General features: G+C 42.7%; 1 protein-coding gene across 1 annotated transcript in view; it reads left to right on the top strand.

Moving 5' to 3' along the window:
* Positions 1-24,053, top strand: part of LOC104471595 (chromosome unknown open reading frame, human C14orf80) — a gene marked incomplete at its 5' end in the record, with an annotated part of 65,741 nt that extends 41,688 nt beyond the window's left edge. Inside the window, 3 exons of the mRNA XM_010086979.1 lie at positions 1,990-2,076; positions 4,659-4,871; positions 23,694-24,053. Of these exons, the coding sequence (XP_010085281.1) occupies positions 1,990-2,076; positions 4,659-4,871; positions 23,694-24,053 (660 nt within the window). The remainder of the gene's footprint in view (positions 1-1,989; positions 2,077-4,658; positions 4,872-23,693) is intronic.
* Between the last annotated feature and the right edge of the window lie 366 nt (positions 24,054-24,419).

Raw genomic sequence — 24,419 nt, 5'->3', positions numbered from 1 at the left:
GCCTGTCACCCCTGGGTCATGTGGAGACCATCCTTGTGACCAAATTCATGGCATGCAGACATACAATCTGTTATTCCGTCCTTGCCTTGAAGGTTTATTTGTTCTTATGATTTTTGCTAAGGTATCTCAAGGATATTTGTAGTACGTAAGTTTTTATTGCATTCTGCTTTATTCTCTGTGCTGCAATAACATCTGAGTTTGCAAGGCCCATAGAAAGGATGGCAGAGGATATTGGCATCCAGGTGCAGTGCTCTCAGTCCCTCGGGGCAGAAACTCAAACGTTGGCTATTTCAGGCTGCCTAACTCTGTCACGGTGTGCACCAGCTAGGTCGAAAACTGTCCTCGTAGGATGAGTGGTCTGGTCATCCCATTACTGATTCATGTCTGAAACAATCCAGCACTTGGTCGCTGGTCTGATACTTCCAGGGGTGGTAATATCTTCGTGAAAGGGGAGGAAGCTGTACACGGGTGAGTCAGATGAATGCTTACAAGGGAGCTGTTCAAATTTTGCATAACTAATGGAGCAGTTAAAAAAAAAAAAAAGCAAAGAAACCCCCCCCAAAATGCAAAAAATCTTGAAAGGCTTGAGTTTAGAAGACTGCTCAGAAAGTTTTGATTGTTGTTAAGGTCAATTAGCTCCAACAGATCATTTACAGGTTTGGTGAAGTTTCAGAACTTCAGTTGTGGTGTGAAAGCAAGTGGCATATGGCTTTTTTAACACTCAGGAGCTCTTCTAGTGAGACTAAAACTTAACGATGATGACTAGTTCTTACTAAGTTTTTTTTTTTTTCTGAAGACTTAAAATGCAAGCTCCCCATTCCAACCTTCGTCCCTCTTTTGCTGTCACAAGACATGTTCATGCTGCAATCACACGCGGCTCATGACCACTTTACACAGCTACTTTAAAAATCAAGTAACGTAGCTGTTGCCTGAATTTTTAATCAACTTTTTGGCTGGGTTTTATTGCCAGCATCAGATGGCATAATGTAAGCCATTTCTGCTGTAGATAAACCTATGAAAAAAAAGCAGAAAAGAAAAAAGGAAACAGCAACTCATTCTTCCACCTTTCATATACCAGCTGAGCTTGAAACTAGCAGAGTCATTAAGGGTAATGCCAAGTGTCAGTTGTGCAAATAAATGTGTAATAATTGTATTTTGGATCCAGCAGTATTTTAGAGCAAACTACTTATAATTTCCAGCAGCTACTCTTGCAAAGTGAGTTCCTTTTCTTGATTTCTTTATCTTCAAGTTATATCTGCAGAATAAAATTGCAAAGTCAACTAATGCTTTGCAGTTACTTAATTTATATATTTTGTAGTAAGTAACTAAACCAAACAAAACTAGCAGAAGGTAGTTGTCTATATAAGGTGTGTTTAACTGGTACTGCTCTGGTCCTTATCATTCTCTTCAAGACCATATACTGTTTTGTGTGTTGTCTTAAAAAGTTGCCTGTGGTGTCAGATTGCTGTTAAAATTGTTCATTTCAAATATATGGCTGGTACTGGAATGGTTAAAGCTGGTAAACTCTGTTTTGTACCTAATTTGTTCATCTATCATTGTTTCCAATAACTTTTGTTTTACTGATATATATTTAGTCTTGGAATGTCTCTTTTTCCACATAGGTGTGTGTATACACACAAATGTGTTATGTACGCATTTATGAAAAATTTATATAGCTAGAACATAACCTCTTTCCTTCACATGCTCTCTGGTAAGGGGGGGCATTTCTCAAGCAGGAGATCAGACAATTTATAAAATACATAATGTTTTTCTCTTAAAAAATAATGGAGTTCTTCCATGCTATTTTGGAGGATCAGAGATCATCTCAGTTTGAGTGATCAGAATAATGGATGGAAGGTTTTGGGGGAGGAGGCAGAGAGGACTGGAGATACTGGGGCTCTGAGTTTTCTGCAGATGTGGGAACAGCATGGGAAGGAGTTATATTGGACTGTTACCTGATTTTTATTTCCCTTGTCGTCTTTCCTCTAGCTATTACAGGTTCTGGAGTCTGAAACCATGCAACTAGAAGCCTTTCTGGAGTGGAAGCAACTGGAACCGGTTTATTGGCAGTGGATGGTAATGAATCAAACTGGATTTGAAAGGTGCAGCTTTATTGACTCTAACATAGCTGACCACTTCCAAAGGCCCCCCTCCCACAAAAATCAATGCTGCAAGCCAGCTGTTCAGCAGCATTTGAGAAAAAGAAAAAAAGCCTTTGGTGAAGAAAGGAAAGTTTTCCTAGTTCTCCTTCATCCCTCTGTGTTCTGCAGTAAGTCTTGCCCAGCTAAGCTGAGGAATTGCAGGGCAGAGTGGTGGAATTTCATATAGTTAACACAAATGAAAATGACTGATCTTCATCTCTTTAATGTTTTTTTAAACATAGCAATCGTACACTTTCTTAAAATTAAATGGCTTTTCAGAAGAGGCTCACTAAGCTTTATTGCAGACTTGAGAACAAGTAAATTTGCAAGCAGCTGATATTGAAAACAACTTCATTTTTCCCAGCCAAATAGTGTGTTCAAATTGCCGATTTCCCTTTGAACTGTGTTGAATGATCATAAGAAAATCAATAAGCCTATCTCTGTGCATCTTATGATTTCTCAAGTGAGTGTAATCGGTACCATCCATCTCACTTCTCTCTGCAACTTTTGCCCATTCACAGTTGCTGAAAATAATTCTTTAGAGCACTGCATTAGCTGTACGAGTTTAAAAAATTTTGCGAATGAGCGAGATGACTGTTAATTGCCTGTGTGCCTTGTCCTACACCAAAAGCAAGGCAAAGGAGTGTAAAGTTACCTCACCTGTCTTGAAGAGTGCTTCCAATGCAGAGCCATTCAAATCGTCATTAGATCTATAATGGTTTTTGCCTTACCTGTCTACCATCTTATGGTTATTTGGAAAGCATCAACACTAGCAGAAGCCTGGCTCCAAACAGGCAAAATACAGCTGTAACTGTTAATGGTATTTCAGTGTATCCACCAAAAAATTTGCCTCTGGCATGTTGAACAGTGTGGGGAGTATTGTGAGCGTTAGTGTGCTTCCTGGAGTTAGCTCCTAAATAGATACCTGCAAAAAACCTGACCAGCACATCTTTTAAAATAGTTCAGTAGGCTGGATGGCAAATTTGCCTTTCTTTTGTTTTGCCGATGATGGTGGTTGTTGCTGGATGCTGATGGGAATGAGGTGTGCTTTGAGGATACAGTAGCCTTCTCTTTCCGCTTAGCCCCTGCTGTGCATTGCTGATCTGATGGATGGGCTGGTTCTTGCACAGCTACTGCCGGGTCTTTCTGATGGCTGTGGGCAGGGGCATGACGTAACTACAGCAACTGGAGTGACTGCAGTCGCATTACTTTAAAATTCTGTCATTTAATGAATTTAAAATTAAAAAACAAAACCAAAACCAACCAAACCAGCTTTATTTCCATGCAGTTTGTTAGTCTGTTGGTGCCCAAAATGTGTCTGAGTTGTCATGAGCTGGACCTTTGGTCAGCATGAGCTGCTGGCCTCAGTGCTGCTTTGTGCCGGTTTGCAGTGGTCAAGCTCACTAAGAAAGGAGGTATTTTAGAGTGTTTTTTGCCATTCTTCGCAAGTGTTTTCCTGTATGACCCTAAAAATGTCTTGCTATGAGTGAAGCCAGAGTTTCTAACCTACCTGCAGAGAAGAGAAGGTGTGGGGAGGAGACAATATTTTCATCCTTTTTATAGCAATCTTTTATGTAAGTGAAGGCTGTTAGCATGTCACTGCCTTCCCAGTTGCTGTTTCTAGGCTAAACAAAATTGATTCTCTTCGTGTCTCCTTGTAGGCCATTCCTTCAAACTTCTGATGGCGGTTGCTGCTCTCATAGGGGACTCTCCTTCCCATTTGTCCGTGTTAAAACTTCAAGTGCCTCACCCGTATGTCAGTGTTACAGTCAGCACTCTTCTGTCATGGAGACTTGTGTTTATACTTTCTAAAATGGTACTTGACTTGAACAGTGTGACACTGGTGACTTCTGGTTTTCTGACATCTCTTCCAGCAGTGTTGCTGCTGAGCCAGTAATTACGTATTTAGTTTTTCCTTGCCTGCGTGTAAGCCATGCTGCTCAACTGCTGGATTTCCTCTTACCGTTTTCAAATTACTTCTCTAATTCTCACGATAATTTTGAATGCAAATTATGTCATTAAAAGAGATGATCACCTCTCCTATTTAATGTCTTCTTGATAACAATATAGAAATAAATATTTACAACTTACTGTGCCACATAGCAGATGGGGCTCTCCTGAACAGCATAAGCACGAGTCTCCATTCTGATCATCACTTTGTTGCAAAAAGCCATAGGAGTGCATCCAGCCTCCGAGTTTGATGGGAAAGGGCATATCCAGAGCTTCTGCGGTACTGATGATCTCTGTCCCATGAGTGTTACTTTGTGCATTTGTGCAGTCGAGAGTACCTCACTGAATGCAGTGCTTTCTAAAATAAGCTAGGTTAGCAAGGTAATTTTTCTGTTAACTTGGAAATATGTTAGAGTGAACTAAGGAGGTTATCTCTTAAAATAACTCTGAAATTGTGGAGCAACTGTATACTGAGATGGCAGCAGTGAATTCCTGGTTATGAATTACCAGGAAGATAGATGTGTGTGGGAAACCATTTAAAAGTAAATGTTATTGTTTTTCCTTTAGGAAACGGTGTTAGATAATATGGCTGAAGAGGGAAATATGTGCGAGTCCCAGGATGCTTGTGTAGAGAAAAGCGGGCTGCCAAAGGCGACCTCGTGCTGCCCCTGGGCTGACAGTCTGACTGGGCAAATTGACAGATTATCCAGAGATCTAACGAGACTCCACAACCAACTGCATGAACTCGTAACTCACCGAAAGGCTGTGTGGTGTGAGAAGGTAAGGCTTTGGCTGGCGTTCTTCATCATTAGTGAATTTTAAGATCCTGTGATTTCCAGCTCTCTCGCTACAGCCCATCCGAGGGCAGCCTCTCTGTTGCTGCTCTGTGTCAACCTTGCTGCAATTTGAATCTCTGATCTACAGTTACTTGTCTGTTTATGCCAACAGCATGCCAGGTGCTCTTTTAAACACAAAGTAGGCATCTGCCCCAGAGAGGCAGCATGCTGAAACAAAAAAGTGTTATTTTGGAAGGGAAAGCATCAAAGGATAGGGGCTGCAGAGGTGAGAAGAGAAGAGGAGGAAATCACGGCAGCCTCCGGAGGGGACAGAGACAGCAGGTTGAAAGCATCAGTAATGGTTATAGTGAGAAAAATAAAGATAGGTATTTGCAGGGAAAGGAGGGTGGGAGAGGCCAGAGCTTGTCATCTTTCACTGAGTTTGTCTTTGAAATGTCTGATGGGGGAAGAAATAAGAAGAGTTTGAAACCTGTGAAGTGAGAGAAGGACTAAGCACAAGATTTAGTGGCAGAACAGACTGGCTGTGGGAGGCTGGCTGCGGAGGAAAGCAGGTGATATGAAGGAAGAGTACATGGTATTCGCTGACACAGGGATGGGGAGACACTGGGAAGCACCCAGATGGGGCGGTGGGGCATAAATAAAGGAGCTGTTAATGTATATGTAGAAGGTGAATCTGAATATTAACATGCTGGCACAAGGAGAAGATACGGTGAAGATGCAGGCATAAAAGCTAGTAATTTTTTTCAGGCATCAAGAGGAAAGAAGGTTACCAGAGAATCTGTGAAACCTGTGGATGGAGAAAAAGTGAAAGAAACAGTTGAGGCAGATAGACCAATAACAAAAACGCTGTACCCCTTTTCTGTGTCTGTGTTAACTCTGGAGAGGGGTTTTTTTTGGTTTGGTTGTTTTTTTGGCTTGGTTTATTTTTTTAGATTGAAGTGTTGGTAGACAGGATTATAGATCAGCTGACAAAATGAAAGGGGCATGTTGTTGGATCAAGAGGTGTTTGCCCAGGAGTTCAAAAAGGTCCATCATGGAAAAGTGTGTGGAGAGCTAATCGCTTTCTTCTACCATAAGGATAAGAAACTAGTTGGGATCAGCTGGATAGGGACAGGCAGAAGGAGCTGCTGCTTCACACAGAGTACAGAACTTACCACAGGGCACTGTGGATATAAGCAGTGTACATGGATTTGAAATCTGTTGGACACTGTACTGGGTCTGGGTGAGATGGAGTTAATATTCCCCATGGCAGCCCTCAGTGCTGTGCTGTGTTTGGGTAGCTAGAAGGGTGCTCATAATGCACTGGTGTTTTGGGTCCTGCTGTGCAGTGCTCGCACAGCATCGTGTCCCTCCAACATTCCCCAACCACCATCACCACACTGGGTGTGGGCAAGATCTTGGGAGGGGACATAGCCAGGACAGCTGACCCAAACTGACCAAAGGGGTATTCCATACCATATGATATCTGCTTACAAATAAAAACTGAGAGAAAATGTTGTTTTTTATGACATTTGTCTTCTGGAGCTACTGGAACATTGCCTGCTGATGGGAAGTAGAGAACAAATCTCTTGTTTTCCTTTGCTTCTGTACACTGTCTTGGTTTTTGCTTTATTAAACTGCCTTTATCTTGACCTACAAGGTGTTTTTTTCTATCTTATTTTCTTCCCTTCTTGTTTTTGCTGAATAGGGCAATGATAGAGCGGCTTGGTGGGCACCTGGTGTGCAACCAGGGTCAACCCACCGCAGACAAATTCTTGGAAGATTAAATCCATCAAAGCCTATCAAATATACAGATATGAATTACAAACTTAGGAAGCTGCAGGAGTACAAATCATTGCAGGCTGGGGGAATATTCCGAGGAAGTATCTCATATAAATGCCTCTGTCTTATAGTCTTCTCTTGGCACTTGCTGTCAGTCACTGTCAGTGATGGGGTACTGGGCTAGGCAGGTCTTCAGTTTTACCAGATTTTGTTGCTTTTTTGGCAAAACAGACATGACTGTTGCAGGACAACTCAGATATTGATTTCTAAAAATAACTTTTCCAATGTATGATTTTTCAAAGCAAGATATGCTCTGACTCCTCTTATATATAGCAATCTATATGCTGCTAAGTATTGCATGAAATACTGTGTAATAATCACACTGTAATTTTTTATGCTTAAATTTGGAAATTAAGTCCCAAAAGATGAACTGATTAATTCCTCACTGTACTTTGAAATAGATGCACTGATTGGATTGGAATGACAGCCAGTCAAGTTCCAGCATTTCTGAGATTCAGTGAGTGTCACACGGGTTTATGACTGTGGGAAACGAATGGAGTGCATCTTAGTGGTGTTAAAAGGGTGGTTTATCAGAAGCGCCTCCTTTTCTCCATGCCCTGGATCTGAACTGTTTTGTAATGGTACATGACAGCATTTTTTGGAATGCTGGGGGTCAGATGACTTGCCATCAATCCTCTTTATATCAGCCCTTCCTTCGAATATTGTTGCTGCTTGTGTGCTGCTCTCTGCCTGTAGCCTGTCTTTTTCCTGCACAGTCAGGAGGCTTGCTGAACGCAGGCTCCTCCATCCATTGTATGTTTCTGTCCCCTTCAGTCTTTTCCCTGGAGAAATAGGCTTATCAAATATTTCCTTCTATATTATTTTTTTAGTCAAACAAAGAGAAGATGCAGAAGTAGCTAAAGCGGTCATTATATCTAACTTTGTATCTTGCGATACTGAGACCTCTGGAAATTATCTTGGTTCTCCCAAGCACACCCGGCTGGGAGACAGAACAGTTTATTATAGCTCTTGTGCCCACTACCTTGTACTTCACAAAAACTGTGATAATCCACAGAGTAATTACGTCTGTTGGTGCCAGCAGGCCTGATGTCTGTGCCAGGCAACTGAGCAGAAACTGTTCTGAAGAGCAAAATTGAGGGCACATGATGAAATGTGATATACTGGGGGAGAGACAGCACAGTTATTGCAGGAGGAATCATGAATCTGAAATCTGCTGGAGCTCTTTGAAGGGACCAGTGAGTATGTGGGCAAGGGAGGGAGGATTGACGTCGTTTAATTGCATTTACAAATGGCATTTGATGAAGTCCCTGAAAAGATTCAACAAAAATAAACTGCCCACATGGCTGTCTTTCCTCTCACCCTTGAGCAAACAGCAGAGCGGGAAGCGGAGAGGAGGCGGCTGCGATCAGTTTGCAGAGGCGGTCGCTGGTGGAGCCTCCCGGGCCATGTGCGTGTTTGACTGCTCAGGGAGAGGAGGTGGATCGCGAGGTGCCCGGGGTGAGAGATGAGACTAAATCCCTGAGAGCGCACGTGAAGGACAACAGCAAAGGATTGTTGAGGGCCCTTGTACTGAATAAGGAAGTGGTAAAATGTCAGAAAAATTCAAAAACCTGTGATTTATTTCACTTGGACTATGTAGAGGTATTTTGGGTATTTCAGTGATTACTATGCCACAATGTCTGGTCTGTACCACTGAACACAACTGCTTATTATTCAGGATGTGATTTCAGGGGCAATGTGTTTATTTGTTGCAAGTTTGATCATTTGCATACTGTGATTCTGGTAGTTCAATCTTAAATATTGTTAAATTGACAAACATTTTCCTTATTTTCTTTTGTTTGTTTCTGTCCGCCCCTAGTTCTTTCTTTGTTTACGTGCTTGGAATGATGCTGAAACCATTTTCCCTTTCAGGGACATTCACTAGAAGACATCTGAATGTTGCCATGGGATTTGGGTGATTTGTGAAACCCTGATTAATATGACATTTTAACTGATATCCATCTTTAGTAGGCAGCAATGTGTTCAGTATCTTGGAGGAGAAAAGGCATATGACAGAGGTGTGATCTGAATATGGGGCTTTCTGATTGTTAGTGTTGTTCTTTTCTATGCATTCTGGGCAGATCATCATCATTTCTTGGTAATGTTTTGAGGGTTTGTAAATGATCAAAAAGTTGAGGGAAATGGTTAAGCTTTAAAAATGTTTCCCTTCTTAGAAACAAACTTAAGTGTAAAAGATGAAATCTCCTAATTACATAAGAGAACTTGTTTGTTTGCTTTTTCCTTTCTGAATATTTCATGTTATCTATTCCTCTATTTGAGAAAGGGATTTGATTTAAGTCAGTGTTACACATTCGGCATCCAGAAGCTGCAATGCAGAGTATTTGACTCCAAATAGTGATCGTTTCATTTTTCATCACATAAATGCTCACAGCTTTTGTTGAAACTTGGGATATTGTATCTTGGGATCCCTTGTGTTCACTAGCAATTAAAAGCAAGCCAGACTCCTTTGAGATGGCAATGTGATGGGATGGAGTTTGCTCATGCATGTGCGTCTGATGCATGGCCTGGAAAGACTTGGAGCCACTCATCTGAGCTTGGACATGCTCCCTCCACGCTGGAGTCCTCTCCAGAAATACTGGTGGCTGTGTTCATGGGCTTGGCTTGTGTTGTGCCTGAGTACCCGCAGCTGAGACTTGAGAGGTTGTAGTCCCTGGTCTGTATCAGACTTCCTCAATGGCAGTGGAAGAGCATGCTGAAACCTGCACTTGGTCTTTGTTTCTGTGTTTTTCCCCTGATCAGTCACCTCCCCTCCTATTCAGTAACCCCCAACCTCCCCAAACGGTTGCACCCGCAGCCTTGATAGGGACGGGAGGATGCAGGGCTGCCTGTTTCAGAGGTGCCCTTTGGATCCATAGTGTGTTGGGGAGGGGCTGTGTGGGAGAAGGATGCTTCGTTTTCTCTCGCTGGGGAGAGGGGAGGTGCAAGGGTGGTCAGGGGTAGTGGCAGGAATGACCTGGGACACCCCAAGTAGGGATGGCAGGGACTGAAACACAGGGAGGCTTTCGTGCGGTCCCAGAGTCTTGTGGATCACTCAATCTTTTTGCTACCACTAGCTTATCACAGCACACTGCTGGAGACCTTGTAGAGTCTAATGAAAGGAGATTTTTTTCATAAGGATCTTGAATTTATAAAAGACTGATTTTTGATGCACTTTACTTCAAATAGTGAAGCCTTAAATAAGAGAAGCAGCTCCAGAGGCTCATGGTGAAACATAGTCCTATATCCTTCTGGTTTTGCTTGGGTCTTGTTTTTTTTTCCTTACAGAGATAGAGTTGAATTTTATCTGCTCAAACAAATGCACTTCCAAAGTTTTTCTGTAAGCCTTGTAAAGATTTGGAGGGGGGATGAGGAGCTGTGGATACCCTAGTAGCCATTGCCTGGTGGCTGTGCTGTGTGTGTGGCTAACCTGCGTGGAAGTAAAGGCACGTGCATTGTATGTATGTGGGTGAGGGAAATATAAGGTCTTGTTATTCTCTCCACCATATGAGTGGCGAGGGGTGCCCGTGAGGATTGGACTGCCTGGTCTGCCGTGTGCCCTCCTCCACCGGTGCAGAGCTGGGTTGTGTTTCTGCTGCCTTAAACCCAGGGCTTGTGGCAAAGGGACAGCTGAGCTCTTGCCAAAGAACTCTCTGCAGGCTTGTCAAAAGCTCTTTTTCAAGCAAACTGTTCACATTTCATCTTGGCTATTTCTGCCATTTCTCCTAGTTCTCTGGGCTTTCAGCTAATATGAAGATGTTTGTGTGGCAAGCAGTTAATTACCCAGGCTAGCTGGGGCGCAGGAAGCGGAGGAGTGGGAGGGAATGGTTCAGTGTTGCCTATTTCCTCAGTCAGCACATTCCTTTCCCCTGCCCCTTTCCCGGTCCCAGAGCATTTCTGTGTTCCACTTTGTGTTTGCAAAGCTCCATCTGGAGCACTAAGCAGCTGTCAGCCGAGCTTTTCATGCAAAAAGAAATTGAAGAACTTGCAAGGCCACAAGAGCAGCTTTGGGAAGTGCATGGTTGGCTGGACCCAGATGCCTGGGTAGGGGGAGGAAAGCCAGAGAGATCAGCAGAAACATCTATCAAAGGGAGCCGTGGAGGACTTGGACAGGAGGGTGGCAAGGAGGGACAAAGCTAATGGCATTTATGTGTAGTTCTTTAGTTAAATGTAGGGTAGGATTTGCTGCTGATGGAATTGGCATGATATTAGCACGTTTAGGCTATTAGAAAGCATGGATCTGCTGTAAACAGTAGGAGGTAAGATCCTAATGCTTGTGTTCACTTTTTACTGATGTATTTTCTTGCATTGGTTTATTTGTCACTCGTCAGTATTCCTAGCAGGAGACCTGTGGAGACTGCGGTGGGGACCCAAGCGATTGCTCCTGGAGGGCAGCGTGCTCTCTCTTGTGCTGGAGGGAGGAAAGAAGCCGTCTCCGTGCATCAGTTCTCCTCGTAGCAGCAGGATCTAACATTTGCAGTAGACCCGAGGGCCCTCCTTAGCCTGGTTTAAGGCTGGAATGCACATGGAAAGTTACTGCAGATAAGTTAGAGCTAGGAGATTTTTTAAAAGAATCTTGCTCCCTTCTGAGGACTCGGGCAGATTGGTCAGACTTGAATAGTCAGTGTTAAGCTCGCAGCATACAAAGAGATGAAAGAGATATTTATTCTTAGTTTGCAGATGTAACTTGCTGTGCAGATTGCTGAATGAGTGCTGAACTGTGAGAGAGACTCTGTGTACCAGTTGCTAAATCAGCAAACCGATTTCAAACACACACAAAAACTGTAACTGAAAATAAATTACCCAGCCTGACATTTTTCATGGGGCTTATATATGCTAAAAGACTCCAACTCCTGGGGGAAGAGAGAAACATTAAAAACCAGAGTGATGTCTCTGGTTTTGCATGCAGACCTCTGCGGTTGAAGTAAGCATGGGTGAAAGTTTTTCTTGCTTCCCAAAAGATGCTGTTTTCCCTTCCTTTGACAAAATGCTGAATGTTTGCTCAGGTGACAGGATCAGTTAAAGTATAATCAATAACCAGTGTTAATATTTTATTCACATTATTTGCTAAGATGTTGGATACCGACCAAAGCAATGAAATGTGTAGTAAACGCAGCTGAAGAATTATACTCCAATAAATTTTAAATGAGCTTTATTTAACAATAAACTGTAAAAAAAACCATTCCAATGAGAGAACGTGTTTTGTAGCCACTGTAAATGTTTTAGTGCATTTTTAAAATGTAAGTGTAGTACGTATGTTCTCACAGTTAAAATGCACAATAAAACATGGACAATATGCCTGCAAGGCTCAGGTGCACAAGGTATACAAGATTGCAGGTCCCCCTACCAGCATTATCTTTTGAGTGTGAAAAGCTTGGAGGCTGATGGGTGGAATTTGAGGTACTTGTGACGCCAGGGTTGCTGGATTTCCAGACTATTTTGAGGTTGCAAGAGGTGAGTCGCTGCAACAAATGTCCTCCACGAGGGCAGTATCTTGGGGACACGGCTGATTCTGGCTGACAGAGGCTGGATTAAACACCTGGTAGCTGTATTTTAGAGCAGCTCTACCTGAAACACTATTAGTGTGTTTTACTGAACTCTTCAGAGTGGGTTTTGGGGACAGTAACTTCCAGGAGGTATCTGGCTTGCTTTACAGCTCTGGGCAGACTGTTGGGATGGGTTCCTCCTCTGGCAGCAGGAGTTAGATGTGCTGTGTCCTTTGCAGTACTGCTTGGTATTTAGGTGAGTTGGAAAGATTGTTTTCATTCATGCATTCAAAGCTTAACTTTAAGTTTCCTTTTTTCTTAAAACCTTGTCCTTTTCCTCTCAGCTGTCTGCCATGAAATTGAGGGTACTTGATCATAAGAGAAAAAAGTATCCAGCTCATTGCTGTCTCTTTGTTCCTTGTGTTTGTAGAAGAGCAGACATAAAAGTAAATCTGTAATTTAGTATTGGCACAACTCTTCTTTCCAGCCAGGAATGCATCTAAATAAAGCTTTAGTACACTTCTGAGCTCACAACTCACCACTTTTAACTCTTCATCTTATCAGCTCTCTCAGAACCCTGAGAGCTGTTTGATTTTTCCCTTTGCAGGCTAGCTGCAGGGTGGCCTCTGACTGCTGCAAGAGTCACGACGGCCCTTCCAGCAGCTTTGCGTCCACCTACAGCTGCTCTTCGCCAGCAAAACTGTGAGCTAATAAGAGAAACTGCTGAGTGCTTTTTAAGAGTAGTGACTTTAGAAAATGTCTGCTTTTTCACTGAGACTCTGAAAATGTTTTATGTAGACACATCTCCACCTGGGTGTTAAGGTTCATTTGCCTCATGCCATCGTTGTGGTTAGGCTGGGCTGCTGGAGTGACCTTACCCCAAAAGCAGAGGAGAGCTACAGAGCTGGGTGCTGGTGGAGGTTCTGCTGTGGTCGTCCAAAGCCCCCGGAGGGTACAAGGGAGTATTTTCTAACTGAAATATTTCTAGTTTGGGGGTGAAGAAACTCCCTAAAAGTGAATTTTTTTTTTCCTTGTAATTTTTTCATAAGAAAGAAAATCTGAACTACTAGGTGGTGATAACCTTTCTTTTAACTGTGTATTTTAGGAGTGGTTTATATAAACATTCCTCTTTTTTTTGGCTGTACGTACAGTGACTACATTGCTTGAATTTGTTTCTCATCTGTTCTTCCAAAGCAGGATAATAGAGAAGCGCAAGTCGCAAGCAGCACTCTGTTTCTAAAGTGGCTACTTTCATGTTGCACGGTGATAAAACTCTGCTTAAAATGAAGTAGGGTCCTCCAAGCCTCTGCAAGTCACTTGGATCTGAGATGATATATCATCAGTGTTTTTGTCTCTGCTGCCCAAGATAAAAGTTTGGAAGAACAAATTGAAAAATAAGTGAGCAATTTATTATACGAAGCAATGCTTGTCCATTGCTGCCTTTTGTAATTTGTAGCTGTCAGGGTCTTTTTTAAAGTAGCACTACAGCCTTTTTGCAAGTGTCTAAATTACTTACACTGACACACTCTGGTTTTCATATCATATGTTCAGTATATGCCTGTTACTACATTAATTTGAGTGATCTTCTAATGGAAATCAAGGATTTTGAGAAGTCTAGAGATAAAACTGCAGTTAAAAAGTAATGCATTATAAATGGCCAGGCTGTTAGAATGGATATTTTTTTTAATTACTGTAAAATGATGAAGATTTATGGTTTGGAGAAGGAAATAGTTGTTTATCTCTCATTCCCTGCGGTGCACATTCAGAATTGTGTGGCATATGGGACTTTCACAAGTCTGAACTGTCTCCTTGCAGTCGATAGTGAACAATCTGCATGTTTGATGCTCCTGCCTGGAGCTGTCCCTCCTTCCCAAGAGCAGTGGGACCGTACTGGTGGGTGGGCTTGCATATCTTCTCAGGAAGAACCTGGAGAGGTTTAGATGAGCTCCTGGCTCAGAGCACAGTGATTCTGGCCACCTTGTGTGTTTGTGCTGATGCTTCATGTCTGCTCGTTTTTGTGCTGGGATCGCTGGTGGCCTCTTAAGCTGAACAGAGGTGATGCAGAAATTGCTGATTTCTTCGAAGAATATTAAGTATTTTAAGATTTGTCCCTGGCTGGTTCTGCCCACAGAGTTGCTGCAATAGAATAACCACATTACATGTTTGATTCCCACTGAATTTTTTTTTCTTTTTCAAGTTCAGTTGTTCTCCTCAAAGAAGCACCTTGAAGCAACTGCGTCTTTGTGCATCTCTTCAAGGGTAGGATCTGTTGCCTCCCCGTGGCAGGAGGAGAGCTGGGTGAAGCAAGTCTGCTCTCATGGGCTCATTGCACAGCAGTCACAGAGTTCAGCTGCTTTTAGGCCTAAGAGGATTAATTTCCCTTTTGCTTTTCCTGTGTGATAGATATTTGTAGTCTCAGCAAACAGGCAGTGCTCTTATCAGTTGTGTGCTTTTGTGTTTCGCATTGGTATTTGCAGGTGTATTTGCATTTTTCTGGTAAAGACCCTGAAAAATCTTAATGTTATTCTTTTCTTGTTAATCCTATATCCTTTATCTTAAGCTAAACTGACTTTTCTCACTCCTGTCAATGTGGTATTTAGATACATGAGTCTAAATATAGACAGATTTGATTTAAAAAAAACCCGAAAAAAACCCTGAAAACAAACCAAATAAACCCAACAAAAATGTTATCCATTCCAACAAGACCAGGTCACTCCTCCTTATGAAATTATCTCATTCAAATGCTTTAAATGACCTCTGAATTTCCATTACTGTGCTTCCTCACCATCTAGAAGCTTTCCATTGGAGAACAGCCTGGATGTTGTTCTGAAGGCTTACAAAGTGCTTTGCAGTAGCCAGTGTATAACAAAAGGAAGCACAGAGCAGCAGTGCCCTGCCAGACCCTGGTATCTCTTCTCCTCGGATGCAGCTGTGTGCATTCCTGGTATTCAAATTGTATTTTTAGTTTCTCCTCAGAGGACTCCTCCCCCAGTTAGAAGATGACCTTCTATTCCTGGTAAAATAAGTACATTTCCTCTCTGTGGCTTCCCTGTCAATTTTTTTTGCAGTGACAATAGGTGCGCCTGGGAGCTAGCATTTGAATAGTGAATGTCTGTCTTAAGATGCATAAGATGGAGATGCATACGTTTCTCTCTAATTGCAGAAAATTGCATATCCAGGCAAAATTTGGAATGCAGCTGCTTGTATAATTACATCTTCTGTCAGTTGCTATAGCTCAGCTTTACAACCCTTCTAAAATGTCTTCGTAGTTTATGGTACAAATAATGCCCCCATCAATATTACTTTGGGATCACCCCTTTCATTTATTTGCCACCAATTCCAAAGGCTTAAGATTTTTCCTCTTGCTGAACTAATAATGAATGTTAGAAATTAGTAATTATATTAAGGTGAAATTTTGCTTTAGCTGTTAGAATTATTGTTAAGCCAAAAGAAACTATTTGAGTTTCTTGCTGGGGTTTGGGTTTAGTAAGAAATACCTGTGCATGTACCTCAAACCAGTTTGCTCTGCCTGCAGCATCAGGTTTTGGATGTGTGCAAGCCTTTCCATTTCATGGCTTTAGGAGAGAGAAGGTAATGGTAACGGGTCATGGAAAGGCTATTAGGTTATTGGCAATTAAGTGTTGCTATCTGCTACCGGTCATTAAATGGCAGACAAGATGTAGATCGGAATAAAGAGCTTAATGGAGTGTGTTGGCCCCACTTACACCACCATCACGACTGGAGAATAGTTGGAAAGGATTAAAAGAGGAGGAATAAAGGAAATATTTGGTCTGTCTTTTTGAGAAGTGAGAAAAGAGTGATTTAACCATGGCAAAGCTATAGCTGGGTCACGTTCTGCAACTTCTTAGAGGCTATATAAGACTTTAGATGACAGATGGTATAAGAAGACCCAGTGGCTGAGGCAGAACTCGCTGAAGAGGGGTGTATTTTTCACCATAAATGTATTTCACTGCTGAGATAACACAGTGATAAGGTAGTTTCCTGACCTGCTGGAGCCTGTGTTTAAAAAACCAAAAGTATATATTTCTGGAAGAGACCCTGTAGCTTACCAGAGTGTAGTAGAATATTGCAGAAATTACCGGGTGAGATACTCTAGCCTGTGCTTTGTGGTAGATTAGACTAATCAAACAGTTTATTATGACTTTAAATCCATAAATGCATGAGCATTGGTGTTAAATGGGCTATTTCAGAAGAACACCAAGTCTCTTTGTGTACAATCAAGGATCTCGCAAGAAGAAAGAAACCTCATTTGGGCAGGACAGTGTGGGAAGTGTTCAGCCATTAAAATAGAAAATGATGGTTTCTAGTGTTCTTAACTGGTTACTCTTCAGTGTGTAGAAATTGTTGCAGAAAATTAAAAACCTTGCAAGCTTACAGCAAAGAAGCTTGATTCAATGAGACAAGTTTTATAGAGCTGCAGTACTAACTGTAACTTTGAGAGGTTTGAAATTACATTTGAACAAGTTATTGTAAGACATGAATTTGAAATTAGAGTAAGGTATTTTTTTTTTGTAGTAAAACACCTGCTTACTCAGTGTTGTAATGTTACCAGAACAGCTGACTGCAGATATTGCTTTTGCTTTAACTTGTGGATTTTTTTTTTGTATGAGCGGCAAATGCATTAGGTTTTTTTTTTTTCTGAAGGCTGGGGACCTGATTTTCTTGGAAGTCACTGTTCAGCAACTATTTGAACTTCATAGGCTCTGCAAGGTCCTGTCCCATTCTGTGTTGTATCACCACCCATCCCTCCCATAATTTCACAGAAGTAGGAGCTGCAGGATTTGATTTTCCATCATTTAGGCATTCACAGTATGCCTTGAAACGGTGCCTTTGTGTCTCTGAGGCTGAATGGGTCACTGTCTATAGCTAAGGAAGGAGAGCATTTGTCATACACTTAACCATTATTGTTCAAAAAAAAAAAAAGAAAACATTTTTATTAAAAGAAACTGGCCCTCTAGCCAAGTTATTACTTGTTTTTTGTTAAAAAAATGTAAAGCCCTCACCCTGCTTGTGTGTGACAAAGGTTTTATTTTTATGCCTTTGGGGACACACAAGCACACAAAACACTTGGGTTATTCATAACTGTTCTGTACAGAAAACAGTGAAAACACAGAGAACAGCGATGTTGGCTTATTCAGTTCTTGCTCATCTCTAATGGTGTTTGAGACGAACTCTGCGCGTCTTCTTTCACAGATAGACCATGGTGCGTGTTTTTCAGTGCTGCTGTGTGTGTGGTAAGGTGCAGAATGGATATTGTATAGCCAGGAAATTCTGGTATAGAAGCACAAAGAGGCTGTGAGTGGGAATTGTGGGATCCTTGTGACTTTTTATTTTAATTTTATGGATCTTTCTGCTGTGCTTAGAGTAGGCTCTGCTCTTCCCCTTTCTACGTTATTGATACTTTTGCTTATTATTTCCTTTTGCTCTCTTTCCTTTTGTACTTGGTGCTGTGTTTTCAGTGCTGACAAAGAGGGCTTTCTTAAAAGTCATCTGCAAATCCTTCTCTATCCTGTTTTCTGTATCCCTGATAGACTGTCAGCTGGGATTGCAGTTCTGCAAGGTTTTCCTCGGGGTGGGAAGGGATGGTGGTAGAATAAACACTAGATATAAACTGTAAGACAGCGAAAGATATAAATAGTGATAATTTATAAAGTGTTATTCAGGCTTGTGCTGATTAGATGCAAGTGTTTGCAAGGTTTAGCTCCTGGACTGATCTGGATTCCAGCCTGGAAACAGAAAACTCCTAAGCTAGCCTTAATTTGCAATGACTGGTTTCCAGTGCTCAGCTGCCAGGATTTCTGCGCAGCATCCATGCTGGAAGTTTTGAGTGATGCTGATATCTCTGTGCTTATCCTGCTTTCATTTTTTACTTCTAGATCTTTATCTATAATGTATGCTTGTCTGTTGAGTGAGAGTCTGCTCAGTGGAGACAGAGAGCTCTGGGCAGCGTCTCTAACCTGGGGAACGCCTCTCAGTGCCCGTACTCGGGATATCGCGATGTGCTGGGGAGCCGTTCAGGGCCAGGCAGGTGAGTGCACTGGCTGGCCTGGCTGGTCTTCTCTGTTTCTGCAATCTGGCCCCTCATTAGCCATCTATTTCCAAGTGTGTTGTATTTCACTGTGCCCTTTTCAGCTCGCCAGGTACAGCGGGCCATCTTAGGTGTGATAGCTTTAAAATAAAGCTTGGAAATGAGCTTCCTTTAGGAATAAATTCTGCGAGTCAAATGCTGCTCAGTGCTTTCAGAGGAAGGAGATGAGTTTATGAAAGGTGTTGGGTTATCATGCCCTGATAGCAAAGGCAGTATGGCTTAGTGGCTTGGATATTGCATCCATTCATATTTCCTCATTTCCTTTCACTCTCCAAACCGAAAAGACAAGATCTGAGATTCTTCTGTTTGTTCCTTGTGACTGGGAGCACAAAGGAGCAGGCTGCCCTGTGTTTTCCAGCAAAGGCAGGTGTAGCTGTTTGTAGTATCGGTACAGAATGGCAAGAATAATTTGTCTTTCATGCTGTATGCATATGGGGTCTTCTCTCTATTCATAAGAGAAATACAAGAGAGAACGAGTGGACAGACAGGACCGGAGCCAGAAAGCGTGCCATTTCTAGGCTTGTGCAGTTTGTTTTTCTGAACAATACCGTTATTACAGCCATTTCTGCAAAACTCCCTAGAGTAATTTGAAGAGATTGCGATTTAAAAATAATTACATGATTCTGGTCTTTATTTTCTACTTCAAAACGAGCTCCAGCAATTTTGGTTTGCTGCTTCTTCCTCAAAGCTGGCAACAGCGTGATCATAAAATGGAAATGCTCCTGTGCCTCCCCCCAACTCTCTTCTTCAAAATAGGCATTTGGACCTTTCATTGCTGCTGCACTTTAAACTCTCTAGGTGGTGTCTTCCTTCAGGTATGTAACTGAGAGGCAGAGCGTTCGTTTGCGTTCTGAGGCTTTCAGGATGCCACGTGCAGTTTTAACAAGCTGAGATGTTGACTTCCAGCGTTTGGAAGATTGTCACTTTTGTTAGGTCATTACTGGAAATAATTTAAATAATGAGATGTGGTTATCTGTATCTCTTAGCATCTCTTTGGGATGTCTTGCATGTTGGTAAAATTCTCTCCAAATACGTTCACATGCAGCTTGCTTCTTCGCAGAAAAAAAACCATTTTGTGCATCGTTTTTACTGCACTTTTCATTAGTGAGCTGTTGAGGCAGATCAGCCTCTCGGGGATGTTTCTGAGCCACGCGGAATGAGACACAAAGCTTTGGGAAGCTCATTATCAGCAAAGGGCCCACCCTTTTCTGTTCTGGCTTAGCTGTTTTCCTCAATCGGACCTCAGCCTGAGCACTTTTGTAAATGCAGCATCAGTCATGGTGCTGTCCCGGGGGAGATGGGGAATCCTTTCCGCACTTGATGCATGTCCCGCCTGGCGCAGTTCCACTCCATCAGGAACTGGCGGCGACCTGTCTCTGCCCACCCTCTGGCTGATGTTGGAGAGATCTGTTTTATTCTAGTGCTTGTTCCTTTGTACAAGCATTTTTTGTGAATCTACCAGCAGTGTCTGTGCACACCGTCACCCTCTGCACTGTACTAGGCTTGGGCTGTCACTTCAGTCCCTTTTCAGTCTGTGTAAGATGAATATTTGTATCTGCAACTACACTAGCTCATATCTGCAACTAGATGAGCTCTTCCTTAGAAGAAGATGGTGTTGGCTTCTCCTTGGAATTAAAATTGTTGCAGTTTTCCCTTTAGCTCTAAATTTGTAATACATTTTGAAAACCTATGATGGCATTCTGGAAGACTTAAGTTATTTTAAAGAAACCATCTAGGAGCATTTGAGGCAGTTTGGCTGCTCTCCTGTCCCAAACAGTGGTCAGTAAGATGGTGAGGTGGAGAGCTAGAAGGAACCTATAAGGATGACTTGCCTTGGTTGTGAACAGCCAAGCAGGTCGGCACTCTCCCCAGAGCCGGGTATGTGTCAGGCTGAAGATGCTGATTCCTCAGCAGCTGATTCCCTCTACAGTTGGTGTGGCTTTTCTCAAAATGCCCCGGGTCCCTTTGGGAGGAGGCTGGTTCTGTAGAAGTGGAAATGACGCTTATCACGTTGTTGTATTTATTCAGAGAGGATGTGCCACAGTTGTCAGACAGCGCTATGTACCTAATTGGGAATTCAACTTCCAGCTGGTAGATTGAGACTGAAAGGGAGAGCTGTGGGATGGAGATGGGCAGACACAAAATGCTGAGGCTCCTAATCTTTTACAATCTGTTTGTTTAATACAAAGTGGTCTGCTGAGATTGTTTTGCAGTGTAGAATAATCATTGCATGCTGACTAATGGGAGGCAGCAAGCTGTTAAAGAGCATCAATTAACCATACAGGAGGAGGTTATTGAATATTTTCACAAGTGTACAGGATGTGAAGAGTAAAGAATATTACTCAAAGGTAACCCTTAGAGAATTTTTAGCTGTTGAAATCTACAAACCGCAACAGGCGTATTTGTGGACATGCATATGGTTGCACAGCTTACCAGGAAGAGCAGTGCAAAAAAGAACTCGAGCTAGGTTTCCAAATCCAGATTGTGCTGATACGAAATAGTGCTTTGCTACACTTGTTCTCTTATTTCATATGCGGTATTTTGAAATTTCCCCTTTTAAATGTATCTAGTGTTGTCCCAGGAAATATTCGTCCTCTTTACAGAAGATAAAATGTGCAGTGCCCTTCCGATACTTCTTCATGGCCTCCTCTGGCCCCGTTCCAACAGGTCCATGTCCTTCCTGTGCTGGGGACCCCAGAGCTGGATGCAGCACTGCAGGGGGGGCTCACCAGAGTGGAGCAGAGGGAGAGAATGACCTTCCTCGACCTACTGGCCACACTGCTGGTGATGCAGCCCAGGACACGGCTGGCTTTTTGGGCTGTGAGTGCACATTGCCGGGTTGTGTTCAGCTTCTCATCAACCAACACTTCTGCTTCCCTGACTGCCTCACTGGGAGGCTGTTGTCCTTGTCCTTGCAGCTGCTCCTGCTCCAGCACAGTAATTCCTGTTCCTGTTGCTGGGAGTTAGAACTCAATGCACTTGGTGCTGAGAGGAGCGTGCTCTTCCATCATGTGCCTTGCACAATGGATAATAAAATTCTCCAATTTTGTCTAGTGGAGAGTCAGAAAACCCATGTTTCATTAGAAATCTTTTTATACAGCCCTAGTAGTATTCTTCCTGAGTTTAGTGCAAAAATAACATTTTGTGGGCTCTGTTCACTGAGTGATTTTGTTCTTTGTAAGTAACAGGAAATTTTTCCTGTCCTGGATTCCAGTGTTAAATCCACTTTGTGCAAACACCATTTTCCGTTTATTCATCGGCAGTGGGGAGACCAGATAACATTGAATTTATTTTTTCAGTTTTGTTTCTTCCAAAATGGTGTTAGAGCATTGGACCTCAGATATTATTTTAGCCAACAGCAAGAGATGTCCTGGGATTCCTTGGGGATTATGATAAAGAGAGACCCTTGGTTCTTGAACAAGGACAAAGACAGACTTCTCTCAGCTTCGATTCTCTATTCAAATGCCTGAATTGACAGAGATCTCCTTTAACAGATGGTTCTGCATCGATAAAGCCTTTAATGTGTTAGGAAAAATTCAGGGAAGTTTACTCCTTTTCTGATTTGATTGATTTTCTTAATCTTTTTTGAAGTGGGGGCAGGGGGAGAGTAACACATCAGAAGACTATGGAGAGGATTAATTACCTGAGTGCAAAATTCATGAAGGTATTCTGATGACAGATGTGGGATAAGTGAGCAAAGCTCTGGGGAGGTTGATGGTGGTGGGGAAATTTAGCTGTGACCGCAGCCCTTGTGCCTGCAGTGTGTTGCACTGTAAGAGAACATAGTCTGATCCCCTGTATGTCAGAAGCTTCTGAATTTGTTTCAGTAGTGAAACCCTCCCTACAGATCCATGGAAAAAATCCTTTTTTCTCCAGATAGGGCAGCTGGCTTGACCCTGAGCAGCTGTAGCTTGGCAGTGGCAAAAGCAGAGGGGGCTCTGCTACCTTAGGACTCTTGTCCTTGCAGCTGGAGCTGCTTTGAGCTCTGACTGATCTCTGGTGCTTTGGAGAGATACCAAAATATCCCTGGCTTCACAGCTGACTTATCAAAGCCCTAATAAGTGAGATACCAATATCTTAATGCAGATCTGCAGATTTAAAACCCCAAGGAGTTGTTCAGCTTCACCCATGGCCAGGGAAGGGAGGGTTTGCAGAGCAGCTTCAAGGCTGGAAGGGGTGTCGTTAGCACTGAGCTTAACCTGAGCTGAGCTTTGGCCAAAGGATTCATCCCCGGAGCAGCAATGAAGCATTTCATGGTTCATTATCCTCACAGTAGGAAACAGTGTCTTATTCTGAAGCTGAATATCCAACTCAAATTTTCATCCATTTGATCTGCTTATGGCTTTGTCAGCAAAGTCTGCTCTCTCACCACTGTCTTTTCCACTTTCTTTTAGGATGTAAAGCGAATTATATATCTGTCTCCATGAATGGAGTAGTCTGAGCTCTCGAAGCTTCATACTGTAAGGCTTTTTTTCTGAGTTATCGGGTGACCTGTCTTTGAATCCTTCTTTCCCTGTGTTTTTTGAAGCTTGAACTCCAGAACTGCACACGGGTTCCAGGAGAGCTCTGGGACTTGTGCAGGTTGCAGAGGCAGCATCGCTTTTCTGAAACTTTGCTGCTTTTTGGGTGAGCTGACTTGGCAGCATGTTGCCGTAGCAGAAAGAGAAAATACTGTTGGACCAAGAACTGTTTCCCTGAAGGCGTTAGTGGGGTACCTCTTGTGGATGTTTCCCCCCTACATTTTGAGATGAGTCACTGAATTCATGTTTTATCCTCTAGTAAAATTGGCAAGGCAATTACTGTCTTGCAAGTTCTTCAGATCAAATTGTTAGAGAACATTAAATCAAATGCTTTGGAGAAATCCCGGTCCGTACAACTGCTTTTATAATCCAGTCTGAGATTCTGCCACAAGAAAAGCTTTGTTTTATTGGGCCTGTCTTTAGTGAAAGTGTACTGCCTGCTGTTCGTTTTGGTCTCAGGCTCTGCTTTTTTGTCTCTGCTCCATTATTTTCCTTTTTGTGTTTATTAACACATCGTGAGAATTGAGGAATTTCTAGCTTACCGTTATCACCCCTACTTCTTAGTATTGCCAAGTCCAGAAAGCATTTGCAAACTGAATTAATACTGTTAGTCATCAGGCAATTAATCTGTTATGACAACATGGTGGCTTAAAGCAGAGCGGTGATGAAGGTCACTCTGCTGGGTCTCCGTCTTGGCTCTGAAGCCAAACCACCCACTCGTTGGTAAGAGGGAAGTGTGCAGGGCCCTGGTGTATCAGTCATCAGTGGAGGGTCTGGTAGGCTGTAAATCTGCAAACAAATTACTGCAAGCAGCTTTTTGGTCATGGAGGCTGCTACCTCTTTTTATTCCACTTTTTTTCTTCTCTCTACAGGTGAAAACAAGAGAGGAAGAACTACAGAAGGAGGGGTTCTCTGCCACTGCTAGAAAGATACAGGAAAGTGTTGAACTAAAACTGCACGATCTTACATACCTCTGTGCTCCAAAAAAAAAGAAAATGCATGGTTCAGGCAGACTGGTGTTCAGAAGCGAACATCCTGCCAGGAAAACAGGCTTTGGTAGGTCTGTATCCAAGGAGCCTGCTTCGTCTGTTAGTGCTGCAGAGGTGATCAGAGAACTGCAGATGAGAGAGGCCAGCCTGCAGAGAGAGCTGAAGCAGCTGCGGGAAGAGTGCAGGGAGAGGCTGGATGGAATTGCAGAAAGGTTGGATGGAGTGATTTGTATCTCCCCTTGAGGAGATAAAGCTGGACTCAGAGCAAAGGAATAGACTGACTTGATCAGAACACATTGTGCAGCTTGGCACGGGGGAGTGCGAGGTGAGGAACCAAATGTAATTTCTCATTTTTAAGCCCAGGAATCGTAACACGTTACTGCTTTGTGACTTGCACTGGGGCCATAGCCTTGGTGGTTCTCTCTGCAGCCCCTTTATTGCTGACCTTGCCAATTAAATTCTGCAGCAGGCCTTGGTGGGAGTGTGCGTAAATCTCTTTTATCTTTTGGATTTCTAGTTCTTCTGCCAAGCACTGGGCTCTGTTACAGTGCTCAGCTGCTAGACATAGCATGCTTTGAGGCTGTGCATTGAAGCACTAATTGCATTCAA

This window comes from Pterocles gutturalis, unplaced genomic scaffold (genome assembly GCF_000699245.1).
Source record: "Pterocles gutturalis isolate BGI_N339 unplaced genomic scaffold, ASM69924v1 scaffold34506, whole genome shotgun sequence".
Classification (NCBI taxonomy): domain Eukaryota; kingdom Metazoa; phylum Chordata; class Aves; order Pterocliformes; family Pteroclidae; genus Pterocles; species Pterocles gutturalis.
The sequence above is the reverse complement of the archived record's forward strand: the minus strand, read 5'-3'. Positions and strand labels throughout refer to the sequence as shown.